We start from the raw sequence: 15452 nt of genomic DNA, 5'->3' as shown, positions 1-15452 counted from the left end.
TCATGGGTACCTAATTAAATTATTAATTAATTATGAAAATCAAATCAATTCTAAATTATTCGAATTTCAACAAATTAATCATAATTACAAATTAGGTTGTATAAATAACAAGGCTAGGCATTCAAACTGGTTAAACATATACAGTAGGTCAATCAAATATTCAAGATTTATCAACAAGAATCGCAAATATTCAATTTAACATCTTAAATTTACAAACTTTTGCGTTCGAAAAACTAAAACCTCCGAAAAGTCATAGTTAGGCTTCGAATTTGGGATTTCTGGGTTTCGGCGAAAAGACTATTTTTGTCAAAATTTTAGAATGCCTTTTACATGCGGAATTGACACAAAAATCACTCGATTTGGTTGAGTAACGAATATTCTGCCGAAAAACTGCGTACATATAATTAAATAAACGCAATTTGCAATTAATTAACAATTACGAAAATTAATCACCCCTTTTAATTCCTTGCAGATTTGTGAAATTTAACCATGTTTATGAAATTTAGATTATGAAAATAATAAGAGGCTCGTGATACCACTGTTAGGTTATGATACATATGACAAAACATAAATCATGCGGAAAAACCTTAATGCCAGGAAACATATTATTTACACATAATCATATAACATAATTTAGATGCATACACTTTGTAGCGTGTCTTCCCTAGCTGCGCCCGAACCGAACAAGAACAAGTCTTTAGGACTCCAAGTGTCGTCCCTCCGTAGATAGTCCACAGCACGTCCGGATCCGCCTTAAGCTTGACCAACTAGAATCGCCCTTAAGGTTCCTAGGAATTTCGGCTAATAGGTTGCAAGTGTTTGGACGATTTTTTGCTTCAAAATCTTACCTTTAGAATACTTCAATTGTGTCTGTAAATTGTGACCCTAGGCACCTATTTATAGAGATATGGAAAAGGAATTATAATCCTACTAGGATATGGATTTATTAATTAGAATCCTATTAGAACTCTAAATAATAAATTTAATCTCTTAGGTTTAGGATTTAATCAATGCACGAATTCCAATAGGATTAGGATTCGTTACGAACACGAGTGTCGCACGACCACGAGGGACGCACGCACCCGCGCAGGCCTTGCGGCCCACACGAGTGGGCGCTGCCTCGCAGCCCACGAGCACACGCTCAGCGCGCGTGCCTACGGCCTTGCTGGGCCTGGCCTTGCGCTGGGCCTGGCGAGGCGGTGGCCTTCGTGTTGGGCGCTTGGCTTGCGGGCCTGGCTTCGTGCTGGGCTTTCGTCTAGCAAGCCTCGTCCGATGCTAATTCGTACGATGCGCTTCCGATTAAATTCCCGGTTCCGGAATTCATTTCCGATACGAACAATAATTAATATTTCCGATTCCGGAATTAATTTCCGTTTCGAACAAATATTTAATATTTTCGTTTCCGGAATTATTTTCCGATTCCGATAATATTTCCGATTCTGACAATATATCCGTTTCCGGCAATATTTCCGATTCCGGTAATATTTCCATTTCCAATAATATTTTCCGATACGTACCATGTTTCCGTTTCCGGCAACATCTACGACTTGGATAATATTTATATTTCTGATACGATCCATATTTCCGTTTCCGGCAATATCATCGTTTCCGGAGTATTCACTTGCTTGCCTTTGACGATCTCAGCTCCCACTGAAACCAAGATCCGTCGATTCCGAATATCCATAGATGGAGTATTTAATGCCATTAAATACTTGATCCGTTTACGTATTATTTGTGTGACCCTACGGGTTCAGTCAAGAGTAAGCTGTGGATTAATATCATTAATTCCACTTGAACTGAAGCGGCCTCTAGCTAGGCATTCAGCTCACTTGATCTCACTGAATTATTAACTTGTTAATTAATACTGAACCGCATTTATTAGACTTAATCATTAAATGCATACTTGGACCAAGGGCATTATTTCCTTCACTTGCAAGTTGTTCATTATTTACAACAGAATCTACAAAAGAATGGAAAAAAGTTTAGAGCATATATAATACTAACATATAGAACATATGAATACAAGTCCAGAACATGAAAACCAATTATTCAGAACATCAGAAACAATATTCAGAACAACAAAAGCAACTATTCAGAACAAAAAGAACAACTATTCAGCACATTTAAAACAATTATTCGGAACACAATGACCAATTATTCAGAACATTAAACATCAGACGTATTAATAACAAAACTGATCGGATTCGATGAATGATGATACCGGAGTATGATGAACTTCTAATTCCATGACTCAAACAGATAGAATAATGATTAATCTGAAATCAAAAAACAAGAAAACACACCAATGTTCAACATATGGAGTCGAATCGAACCAAATTCAAATTGGTTCCTGGTCCAATTGAATTCGCACAAATAACGACATGATCGATCGTCATCTGACAATTGAATCGATCAAATAACAACATGATCGATCGTCGTCATCGGACAATGGAATTCGCACAAATATGAATTTCAAACAATAGACTTTCACAAAACATGATGGAATCTGAATATAAACACAAATTAAGAACAAAATTGAATCATAATACAAATAATCGCTCCAAAATAAAATTCAATTCAACAAAATTTGTCCAAAAATCACAAGAATAATCACATAATCATGAACATAAAAATTGGTATCATACCTTTAAACAATCAAAATCTGGAGATTTTATTAATATATTCGAGAATTTGATTGAAATCGCAGCGATTAAACTGAAATTGAAGCGAAAATCGACCTTGATTGAGGTCTCTAATGGAAGCAAAGTGAAGAGAGAGAAAACAAAGGTCAGAGATAGAAAGAATTATGCGTGAAAAGGGAAGGAGATAGTTGGGTTATTGTTCAACGAATTTACAAAAATGCCATTACTAGTCCCTTGATTTTGAGCTGTTAGATTAGAAAAGATCCAAAGGCCAAGATTTATTCTCACATAAGATTGTGTTCTCACATAAAGAGGGTGTTCTCACATGAGCCTTCTTCTATATATATATATATATATATATATATATATATATATATATATATATATATATATATATATATATATATATATATATATATATATAAAGGAGGCATATTTACCGCCTAAGATTACTATTGGTTTTGGCCAATGAAAAATAAGAGTTCTAATTTATTTTTGAATTAAAAAAATCAAGTGCCACATAGATAATTAATTAGGTGTCACATAGATATTTTAATTAATTAATTATTAATATATACAACTCCATCCAAAATCAAACACTCTAATAATTAAAAAATAAATCTAAAATAAATTTCATCCAAAATCAAACACTAATCTAAAATAAAATTCATCCAAAATCAAACACTAATCTAAAATAAAATTCAATCTAAAATAAAACACTAATCCAATATTAGAGCACCACGTAGGAAATCTAATGCTTTCGGCCAATGAAAAATAATATTTTGAAATTATTTTTGAATTAAAAAAGTCGAGTGCCACGTAGATAAATAATTAGGCGCCACGTAGATATTTTAATTAATTAATTATTAAATTACGAATATATAATTTCATCCAAAATCAAATACTCTAATATTTAAAATATAAATCTAAAATGAAATTCAATCCAAAATAAAAAATAATCTAGTCTAATATATAAATATAGCAGTTGTTATATATAGGAGTTTTATTTTAACTTTCCCTTTGAAAAAAAAATTAATTTAACAATTTACAAAAATTCGTGTATCGCACGGCTAAAATCTAATATATATATATATATATATATATATAAAAGAAAAAAAAAACGAAAAGCGACTAAAGAGAAGTAGAGAACTTCCCATAATAAATACTCCGCACGGAGTAAATAAAAATAAACAAACGAATACTGTTTCTCCTCAAACTCCAAATCGGGTTAGTCGCGTCTGCTCTGCATGGACTGCATCTCCTTCCTTCTCTTGTAACCCTAACAATTCAATTCTTTCACCACCTCCAGTCGGCGGCCCTTCCTTAAACCACCTCTCCTTCTCTACTGCTGATATACTCGGTATTAATTATTATTTTTCTATCGATTTTGTTGGATTTTTCAGTTGATTTTATTTGTATTTTTATTACTTCAAACAGTGTGATTTCAAATTGTTAATTATATCATGTTGCGTTTGTTTTGGTGTATACCTACTTCATAATTCTACTTGAATTTCGTATTATAATTTTCGAAATAAGATTCTCACAATATTGATTAGGAATTTAGGATTACTAGCTCAGGGACATGCCTGAGTAATTCTACTTGAATTTCGTATTATAATTTTCGAAATAAGATTCTCACAATATTGATTAGGAATTTAGGATTACTAGCTCAGGGACATGCCTGAGTATATCGAATTGGGTTTTAGGGTTTAAGCCAGCGATTGCAAATTTGCAATTCAGCTCTGAAATCTATGTTGTGTTGTTATCAGGATGGGTAAAACAAAAAGAAAGGCGGGATCTTTACAGCCCTGTTCAACAAATAGGAAGAAGTTAAATAGGGATGGGCTAGCAGTTAAAGGAGACGAGGAAGAGCTTGGCGAAAAAGAGTTAAATTCAATACAGAAGTTTAGTCATCCGACTGTGAATGAAGTGAAAAATGAAGATGATGAGGTTAATCTATGCGGCATTCCTTTGTCCCTTACTTGTAAAGATGCAGGAGCAGGAGCAGGTGTGACATTTGTTCTTGAGAAGGCTTCTTTGACCCTTGCCAACATTGGAAAAGTAAGTGCATTTTCAGACTAGTTGGATGTTGGATGTTGAATGTATAATGTAAAATTTCTGTTGTTTAATCCCAAAGTGTTTAATGTTTAATAGTATGTCAATTGTCACAACTCACAAGAACTAATCACTGTTTTTCTTTCTTCAGAGGTACCAAATACTGAATTCAAATGAGCATGCTTCTTATTTACGAAAGAAGAAAATGGATCCTTACAAATACAGGCCTGACATAGTCCACGAGGTTCGTAGGCTTTTCCTATTGATCCTTGAAATAGCTGTTAATGTACTTTCCATTTGTTGTATCTGATCGATGACTGTTTTAACTTGTGGTATGGAGACTTTTACATTAGGGAGAGGAACAAAGAGCAGGGTACCTCTGCTGGTTTGGGTGTTGTACAGTAGGAAACAATAAGAATGTTAAATTCAAAAGGAGAAGGGAGTTATAAGGATGGAGGGAGAAGAAAAATAGAACTTTCATTCAGGAAAGGCGAGGGACAAAGGGTGGACATGAAGAGTTGTAACTTGTTATAGTGACGGAGGGACCCTTTTCTACCCACACCATTGACATACTTAAAAGTCTGGACTTTGCTAAGAAACCCTGCTACGAGTGAGGAATACAATTCTTCCCCTGGGGAGAGGAGTGTGGAGTTACTAACTATCATTGTTGATTCTAGTAACCTTACGTTTTCATTTCTTGTCTATATTGTCTTTTTATTTGAGGAAAATATGCGTCCACATTTATTGTGATATTTCTAAGTCTTTCACCAACCAATCCTTAACGCCATTTTTGTTCCATAACTGATATTTCTAGGCGCTCAATGATATTATGAATTCCAGACTTAGTAAAAGCGGTAGGCTGAAAGCAGTGTACATCCGGACAGAGGATGGAGTTCTGATCAAAGTAGAACCATATGCTAAGATACCATCGGACTTAGAAAGTTTCTGCAGTATGATGGGTAAGTTCTTTCCTTTTAAGTGAGCTTGATGATTTCAGGGTTGTGCAAATTATGCTTTTATATCATAACCTGTACAATTTGTCATTTGTTTTTATGTTGTCAAACATGTCTCTGATGAACACCTGACTGTTACAGCCGAATTACTGCAAACACTCAGTATCAAAGCTAAGGGTAACCGCAAAAAGCTTTTGCGCGTGGTGGCCAACCCTGTAACCAAGTATTTACCTCCCTCGTCACCTAAGATAGGTAAGCCTTGACAATATAATGATGGAGAAAATTTGATTACTTTGGCAATTCGTTAATGCAAATATGTTTTCCTGCTTTAGGTCTTTCATTTAGCTCCGAGAAGGCTGTTGAGCTACGAGAGCATGTCAGTGGAATCAATAGGGATGAAGATGTTGTCTTTGTGGTAGGTTCAGTTATTTGATTTGGTATATGCATTAGGCAGTCTTTGCTCTTGTCTCTGCTTCTGATTACCTTAACTCTCTGAAACTTTCAGGTTGGTGTGATGGCTCATGGTAAAATTGAATGTGATTACATTGAGGACCTTGTATCGGGTAGTGTGCTTGTTTAGATTTCTTGTTTTATATGTTTCATACTTCCGATGATTGAGAATGCAGTTTCTCATAGTCCATGAATTTTCACTTGGTAATGGTTTTCCATGATTTATAAATTCACTTTTATCAGCCATATACAGAGTATAATTTCTCTGTGTAGAAATAGTTCCACCAATTGTTTTTTGACAAGTATCGTAATAGTTGCACAAATTTTCTAATTTTGGTATGTTTTTAGGACAAAAGACCATAGTGCCCATATCTAGTTGTAGGTTCAGTAGGACCCAAGTTTCTGTTCTAGTAGAGATCAATGGTGAAAGTAAAGTTTTGAACCTTTGCCAAACATAGTGACTTTGTTCTCTAAGTTGCAGCTTGTTTCTCTTATGTCTATTTCTTCTGATGATTATGTGATGATTATGGAACTGGGACCTAATTTCCTTAGTTGACAGTGTAAATGAAACAATTCATTACTGTCATCTATTTAATCATATAATATCCTTTGTTTTTTTAGGATTCTCAAAGAGATACCAAACTGGTGCGATTATTATTGAATTTTTCTTGTGTTTTGTTGTTGGCAGTTTCCCCCTTTCACTTAAGTGCTGCGATGTGTTTGAGAATTATATTAATTGCAATGGAGAGGAAATGGAGCATATTGTGAAGTTGAAGTTGCACTCCTAATGTTTTTTAGACGGGGATAAGTATTTACGCAAATTCTTGATCTCTAATTTGAACTCTGGTACCGTGTTATTAATTTAGTAGGAAATGATTTATTATGTTACAGAACTAATCTATGGTATATTATGCTATTAAACACACTAAGTTATCCCTTGCGGATCTCGGAGATGCTGAAGCAACGTTGCTAGCCAAAGGATGACAAATTGTAACTGCAGTCAAATGTTAATCAAGTAGTTTTTATTTTTTATGTAAATTTTTAGGAAAATTTGTAGATATTATATACCCACCTTTGGCCGGTTTTCTTTAATTAAGCCTAACCATGGGATATTTTTTAATAATTCCACCTTTAAGCCCTAACTACTTTTATTAGGCCGAAATGACTGGCTACCGGCAACAAAGTCAACGTTTCTTTCGTTGACAACCAAAACTTGGTTTCCCTCCTGAAATGCTTGCCACATCATTCATTAATTGCCAACTACTCAAGCATTTCGAAAAAAAATTCCAAAAAACTTTACAACTCTCTCTCTTACCTTCTCTACTCTCCCGTACTTCCTCTCTCCTCCATTACTGAACCTTCAACCACAATTGTACTAGTTCATGACATCATCTACGAGTTTCCTGTGGAAATAGGCACTTCATCAACGCGCAATCAATTTTCGTCCCCATAATCGTACAATTGAAGGTCAGACCTATAAACCCTAGTGTTTTTCTTCCTCCATATTATCCTTTTTAGTCTGCAATTTTTTGATCTTTTCCTCCATCAACTTCTTGTCATACTACATCTCAGCTATGGTTGTATTAGCTTCAAAAATCTGAAGTTGAAGGTGGTCAGGTTCATTGTTATTAGGAAGAATCCACCTGAAAAATTCGCACTTCGTATTCTACAATACGATTAACACAACCAAATTAATCAACCAAACCAAAATTCACCAACCTTGCCAAAATCAATTACTAATTTAGCCCACAAAAGTTCAATTAAACCCTCATTAATTAGGATGACTGAATCCTAAATACATGAATTAAAACCAATTGCAAAGTTTTTACCCTTACAAACAATTCGTGACTTGTGGTGAAAATCAAAAAAATTGCCACAAATCAAAGGATCTTATCGGCCATAAAGGGCAGCCATGAAACTTCATTCCAACATTTGGACCTCGCTTAACAGTACGCATAACAGAGTAATTTCCACATTCACAAAACAATGGTGGCACCATCCCTCCCCTTGAATTTGATAAAGACCCAGATCCGACAGGTAATTGCTTTGAACCAGGCATAGTAATTGCTTTGAATGACGAGGTGTGAGGTAGCAAGAATGGTGGAGAAGAAGAAATGTCGCAGAGGAGAAGAAGAAAAATAGCAGAGAAAATGAGGAAGAAATAGAAAGAATGAAGATATAAAGAAAAAGAGGGGAAAAAAGAATTAAAATTACAACAGTTAATTATAATGCCACGTAGGATGATTCATCGGCTAAATCAGGTTAATTACCTGTTAGGTCTAATAAAAGTAGTTAGGGTTTAAAGGTGGGATTATTAAAAAATATCCCATAGGTTGGCTTAATTAAAGAAAACCGGTCAAAGATGGGATTAATATTTACAAATTTTCCAAATTTTTATCTGTTTTAGCATATGAGGTAAAATTTAGCAAAAACTTTTTGTCTACTAGGAGGCTAAGCCTTCAACAGTTCAACTACGTTATTATTGCCTAATGATATTACTTTTAGGGTGTTATATATGATGCTATATTGCTATTTTTCTCAAATCACTATTAGTGGAAGGCGACAACCTTATGTTATGTTATTCAAATTCTGGTACTAATGTATGACAAAGTAATGTGTTATATTTTGGAAAAAAATGATTTTGTAGTGTGTAAGAGTCCATGTCCATACTGGAGTGTTAGAGATCTGATATGGTTTCCTTGTGATGAAACTAAAAGTCCGAGTCCGAGTATCACACGGAGCCTATGCTAAACAATCAAACCGTTCGACAATATATTGACATAGTAAAACTATTTTTGGTACCTTAATCATTCTGCGGTCCCGCTAAAAGAGATATAATGTATTCCCTCAGTTCGTAAAAAGTGTCCTATATAGCATAGGATATCCATTTGCATACCTTATTTAGTTTTTTTTTTGGTTATAAATGAGTACCAGGCATCAAATTAAATTATGAAATTACAGAAATGTTTGTGGTTGGACACACCTTCTCCTCCTGTTGAAGCAACATAAGGAGGTAACAAACAAGGGACATCATTGTTCTTACAAATACTACCATAAACATCGGGGTGTGGATAAATGTTTAAATTTATAAAATGTGGGCAATCCATGATCCTAGCTACTTTAGCTACATAGTCCGCATCCTTAACTCCTTGTCTCGGCACGTTCCTTAAAGACCCTCCTTGAATTGTTCCGAGGTACTCCCTACTATTAAGTATATGTTAGACATAATATCCGTTGGGTTGTCTTTATTTGTGATTCCTAGTACCGCTCTCTGACGGTCCGAAGTGATAGTAACATCACACCATTCATTGTCCTTGCACCATTTCAGCGCTTGAAAGATGGCTATGGATTCTGCACGTAGTGCATCTTTTGCTGTAGTTTTACTAGCCATCGCTGCATTCCATCGACCACTTTTGTACCTACACACAGCTGCATACCCTGTTTCTAGAGATGTATGACAAAAGGAAGCATCAACCTGGATATAAAAGTTAGAATTAACCAATTCCAAGACGACAGAGCATGGGGTTTTAGTTTTGATTTGGCCTTTGTCAGATAACACATTGGCTAACCATAGAGTATTCTTCCACACCGATGCACTAGGCTTAGACTCTTGTTTAAACAGCCACAAGTTCCTCCTCAACCAAATACCCCACAGGGAGTAAGCAAACACAATTGACATGGGGGCAGAAGAGTGGTTGGGGGGGGGGGGGGAGGTCTTTTAATTTCATATTACAATCAAACCATTCATTAAAGGGGAGGGAATCATTAACAAAGGGGTATGTTTCCTTGGTGGCCTCATTCCAAAAATCAGAGGCTCTGGGCATTCTCTAAATAAGTGATTCATGTCTTCTTCAACATTAGGACAAAAAAGACAATTTTGGTTGGGGATTATGCTTCTATGTGCCAAGTGAGCCGCACAACGTACCCTCCCACACATGACAAGCCAAAGGAAAATTTTTATTTTCAGGGTGCACTCAACCTCCCACGGTATACTCCAGTCCCCACTATTACCCTGTAATGTAGGGAAATCCTTTTCCCAGAGGTAGGAATAGGTTGATTTGGAGTCAAAGAATTTCCCCCTCCCTAAGGAACACAACGAAAAGTCTCTAACCTTGGCCGGGATGGGGGTTGCCAAAATCCATTGTTGGATATGCACAGGAATAGCTAGAGAAATATTTTCAAAAAACCAAGCATTATTCATAATTAAGCTACTGACTGTTCGACTTCCTTCATTCTCATGTAAAGGGCCATGGATCAGAGATCTTAAAGAACCCTTCCCGGTCCAGTTATCATCCTAGAGGTTTATATCATGGCCATTCCCAAGACACCACACAAAGAATTTAGAGTAATCTATCCACCCTTTTCCCACATCCTGCCACACATGAAACCCCGTTTTAAAGCTAGCAGGGTAATGTCTATTGGATATGTATTTATTTCTGATCAAGGTAGCTGTAAGGTTATTGGAGCTATTCAACCTCCAACACAATTTTATCATGGATAACTTATTCAAAACCGTTGCTTTCCTCACCCCTAGACCCCCCAAATTAGGAGGTGCACAGACTCTATCCCATGAAACAAGGTGGGTTTTTTTCTTTTCTGTTGAAGAATCCCATAAAAAATTGGAGTACAGACTGTCAATCTCATGGAGCACTTTTTTTTTCGTAATGCCAGCGATTGCATTGAGTAGTTGGCAACGGTGGAAAGGGTAGATTTAATTAGCGCAAGTCTCCCGGCTTTTGAAAGGCATTTTGCTTTCCAAGTGGCCACTTTGCTCCTAATTTTTCTAGCTATGTGGCTAATTTGATTTGCTGTGGGTCTCTTATCCGACAAGGGAAATCCAAGATAGATACCTAAGTCTGGGCTCTCTGGAACATTTAGGAAGGAGGTGAAAAGCTCCTTATCCGCATTAGGGGAGTTCTTTGAGAAATACAGCTTACTTATTTCCGGGTTCATTTTTTGGCCGGAACAGTCCCAAAAGGTATCAAGGGTACTGGCCATGCCATGGAGAGTTTACTGAGACGCTTCTCCAAACAGTAGTAGATCATCAGCAAACATGAGATGGGATATCGGGGTTCCATTCTTTTTGAGGTAGAAAGGCTTCCACATGCCATTAGCCTGTGCTTCACAAATGTGACCCGTTGTTTGATCAGGAGGGACTTCTTCCCCAACATCAGTGAAAAGCTATTCAATTTTATTTCTTTTACGCCTAATCAAGACTGAGGTTTGAAAGAACTTTGAGTTCCTATATATCTCCTTCAGAAAACCAGTTTAACCTGGCTCTTATCATCCAATAAGATTCCTATTTTTGATAGAGGGATTGAAGTTGCATGGATAGGGACTCATCAAGTTCTATCAAGTGGTGACATCTAGGGCGGGTTTCAAGGGCTTTGTGAACACCATCTAACCTAGCAGCAAGGAGCTTCCCCTCATGGAAAATGTTCTTAACATTGATTTTTGCCCAGGAGGTAATTTTAGTGATGAGGTCAGAGAGCTTGTTATCAAAGGTTTCAGTGGAGTTGTTCCATTCCCAATCAATAAAGTCTGCAAAGTCCGGGTGAGAGTGAAGGAAATAGTGCCCTTGGTCCAAGTATGCATATAATATTAAGTCTAATAAATGCGGTTCATTATTAATTAACAAGTTAATAATTCAGTGAGATCAAGTGAGCTGAATGCCTAGCTAGAGGTCGCTTCAGTTCAAGTGGAATTAATTATATTAATACACAGCTTACTCTTGACTGAACCCGTAGGGTCACACAAATAGTACGTAAACGGATCAAGTATTTAATGGAATAAAATACTCCATCTATGGATATTCGGAGTCAACGGATCTTGGTTTCAGTGGGAGCTGAGATCGTCACAAGCAAGAAATGAATACTCCGGAAACGATGATATTTGCCGGAAACGGAAATATGGATCGTATCGGAAATATAAATATTATCCAAGTCGTAGATGTTGCCGGAAACGGAAACATGGTATGTATCGGAAAATATTATTGGAAATGGAAATATTGCCGGAATCGGAAATATTGCCGGAAACGGAAATATTGTCAGAATCGGAAATATTACCGGAATTGGAAAATAATTCCGGAAACGGAAATATTTGTTCGAAACGGAAATTAATTCCGGAATCGGAAATATTAAATATTGTTCGTATCGGAAATGAATTCCGGAACCGGGAATTTAATCGAAAGCGCATCGTACGAATTAGCATCGGACGAGGCTTGCTAGACGAAGGCCCAGCACGAAGCCAGACCCACGCCGAGCAAGCCGAGCGCCCAACACAAAGGCCACATGCCTCGCCAGGCCCAGCGCAAGGCCAGGCCCAGCAAGGCTGCTGGCGCACGCGCTGAGCGTGCTCGTGGGCTGCGAGGCAACGCTCATACGTGTGGGCCGCAAGGCCTGCGCGGTGCGTGCTTCCCTCGTGGTCGTGCGACGCTCGTGTTCGTAACGAATCCTAATCCTATTGGAATTCGTGCATTGATTAAATCCGAATCCTAAAAGATTAAATTTATTATTTAGAGTTCTAATAGGATTCTAATTAATAAATCCATATCCTAGTAGGATTATAATTCCTTTCCATAAAATCTATAAATAGGTGCCTAGGGTCACATATTTAAATCGAGATTTTTGAAGTATTCAAAAAAGGTAAGATTTTCAAGCAAAAATCAGCCAAACACTTGCAACCCAAATAGCCGAAATTCCTAGTAACCTTAAGGGCGATTCTAGTTGGTCAAGCTTAAGGCGGATCCGGACGTGCTGTGGACTATCTACGGAGGGACGACACTTGGAGTCCTAAAGACTTGTTCTTGTTCGGTTCGTGCGCAGCTAGGGAGGGCACGCTACAAAGTGTATGCATCTGAATTATGCTAAATGATTATGTGTAAATAATATGTTTCCTGGCTTTATGGTTTTTCCGCATGATTTATGTTTATTCATATGTATCATAACCTAACAGTGGTATCACGAACCTCTTATTATTTTCATAATCTAAATTGCATGAACATGGTAAAATTTTACAAATTTGCAAAGAATTAAAGGGGTGATTAATTTTCGTAATTAATTGCAAATTGCGTTTATTTAATTATATGTACGCAGTTTTTTCGGTAGTTTCTTCGTTACTCATCCAAATCGAGTGATTTTTGTGTCAATTCCGCATGTAAAAGACATTCTAAAATTTTGACAAAAATAGTAATTTTCGGCCGAACCCAGAATTCCCAATTTCGAAGCCTAACTATGACTTTTCGGAGGTTTTAGTTTTTCGAACGCAAAAGTTTGTAAATTTAAGATGTTTAATTAAGTAATTGCGATTCTTGTTGATAAATCTTAAGTTTTTGATTGACCTACAGTATATGTTTAACAATTATGAATTCCTAGACTTGTTGATTATACAACCTAATTTGTAATTATGATTAATTTGTTGAAATTCGAATAATTTAGAATTGATTTGTTTTTCATAATTAATTAATAATTTAATTAGGTATCCATGATTAAAATCCACCATAAAAATTGTTAATTTATGTTATATTTTTAATTTTTATGACCTAGATTTGAATCCATGTTAATCGGAAATTAATTGATTAATAAATTTTCGATTTTTCGCCCTAAAATTATGAAATTAATATGTTTTATTAATTTGTCATTAATTTTGAATTAAAAATTTTAAATTTTTATGAAAACGCTCATGAATGTTGCACGCACAAAGCAATGGAAGCTACGTGTTACCCTTAAGGGGTGTTGTATAGTGCGAGCACGCGGCGACGAGCAAGGGAGCTCGTCGCCCGTGCGGTACGAATGCAACGATCAACCTAGCGCATGGCGCGCGCACGAGGCAAGGGAGCCTTTGCGTGTGTGCTGTGTGCTGTGGGCAATTGGCGAAGGGCGATGGCGTGGCACATGGAGAGGCGCGCGCGCGAGGGAGAGAACTGGGTCGCCCAGCGATCGCTGCTTTGCGCACCAACACGCGAGGCCTCGAGGGCTTGCTTGCGCGCGAGCGAGCGAGCGCTCCTTCCGTAGCTGCTGCGATGCATGCGGGCAAGCAGGCTGCGCGCAAGCGTGGCTTGGCTTGCTGCGTTTGCGCGTGGCTGCTGCTGCTATGTGCCATGGGCCAGCGATTGGTCGTGCACTCGACGGGGCTTGGGCACAAGCCCAAGTGCTCGTCGTGTTACGATTGTCGCGTTTTAAATTTTAATTTGAGATTTTCAGTTCATGTAATTTTAATTAATTTTAAAATTAATAATTTAAATTGTTTTCTTGGATTTTAATTTTGAATATTATAATTATTATAAATTTTAATTTATTCTAATTTTTTTACTAAAATTAAAAACCTTGATTTAATTTAAATCCAACTGAAAAATAAATTAAAGATTCAATTATAAATTTATATGAGCTTTAAATTTTAATTAAATTTGTATGTTTCCGGTTAGACTAGAAATACATTTTTATGTTTAAAATTAGTAAAGCATATGAATTTATTGGTTTAAGTGGGAGCAATTTTAGTCATAAACTCTTGATTAGGTCTACAAATCCTTTAAGGTTAAACAACTTGATTAGAATTAATAAGGACTGAATAATTGGTAGATTATTGGTGCCCTTAATTAATTGCTGCAAATATTTAAGTGATGCATACAATGTGTTCTAACTAACCAATTATGTGGGCCATTCATGATAATGAATGGATGAATGGTATATATTGTATATGTACTGTTTTGCAGGTTATGAAGTGACTAGTATGGCCCAAATAGGATAGAAAATATGGTCTGCGTACCATTAATTTGAATGTAATTGGTCTAAAGCACCAAATTTGTTTTTCAATTCAAATATGGTCTGCGTACCATCAAATAGTTGTAATTAGTTTAATTATAGCTTATCCTACTTGAAGAAAATGGCGCATCTCACGGTGAAATTCAAGACGGAGTTTCCAATCCATTTTCAAGACGGACTTTGAAGTTGAAGCTTCAAGATGAAGTCGGGCCATACTAGATCACATTTATCTTATGCATGCTTTAAGTTATTTATTGCTATTAAATATGTCTTAAATATGCATGAGACCAAAGCTTGATTATGTTGCATGATTAAGGATTTTAGTTCACTTAAAATCTAACCAACATAGTAAGAGCCTTAAGTTCCAAACTTAAAAATTGAGTTAAAAGGTGCCATGCCAAAATAACAATTACTTGGATATCCTTTACATCGATCATAGTAATAGTTTTCCGCCATAGCGAGGTGTTACTTATCGATACTAAAGGGGTAAGGTACAAAAATAATTGTGAGTACATGTTAGTTTTTGTGAAACTCAACGATATAAGTAAGGAGTCCTTTTATGTCGTGGAAAAATCGATAGGTTTACCTAATAA

General features: G+C 36.3%; 1 protein-coding gene across 1 annotated transcript; it reads left to right on the top strand.

Moving 5' to 3' along the window:
- Positions 1-3817: 3817 nt before the first annotated feature.
- LOC110775425 (uncharacterized) lies at positions 3818-7132 on the top strand. Its single transcript, XM_021980025.2, has 8 exons — positions 3818-4002; positions 4412-4703; positions 4849-4941; positions 5512-5656; positions 5792-5902; positions 5983-6065; positions 6156-6213; positions 6789-7132. The coding sequence occupies exons 2-8, from the start codon at positions 4413-4415 to the stop codon at positions 6866-6868; spliced, it is 861 nt and encodes a 286-aa protein (XP_021835717.2). The 5' UTR covers positions 3818-4002; position 4412; the 3' UTR covers positions 6869-7132.
- Positions 7133-15452: the final 8320 nt, after the last annotated feature.

The sequence above is a fragment of the Spinacia oleracea genome, chromosome 1 (genome assembly GCF_020520425.1).
Source record: "Spinacia oleracea cultivar Varoflay chromosome 1, BTI_SOV_V1, whole genome shotgun sequence".
NCBI lineage: Eukaryota > Viridiplantae > Streptophyta > Magnoliopsida > Caryophyllales > Amaranthaceae > Spinacia > Spinacia oleracea.
This window is presented reverse-complemented; position numbering and strand designations above follow the sequence as displayed.

Coding starts and splice junctions, on each gene's coding strand:
- LOC110775425 (XM_021980025.2), top strand. CDS start 4,413: ATGGGTAAAACAAAAAGAAAGGCGGGATCTTTACAGCCCTGTTCAACA. Junction 5,657..5,791: donor AAGTTTCTGCAGTATGATGG/GTAAGTTCTTTC, acceptor TGACTGTTACAG/CCGAATTACTGCAAACACTC. Junction 6,214..6,788: donor CATTGAGGACCTTGTATCGG/GTAGTGTGCTTG, acceptor TGTTGTTGGCAG/TTTCCCCCTTTCACTTAAGT.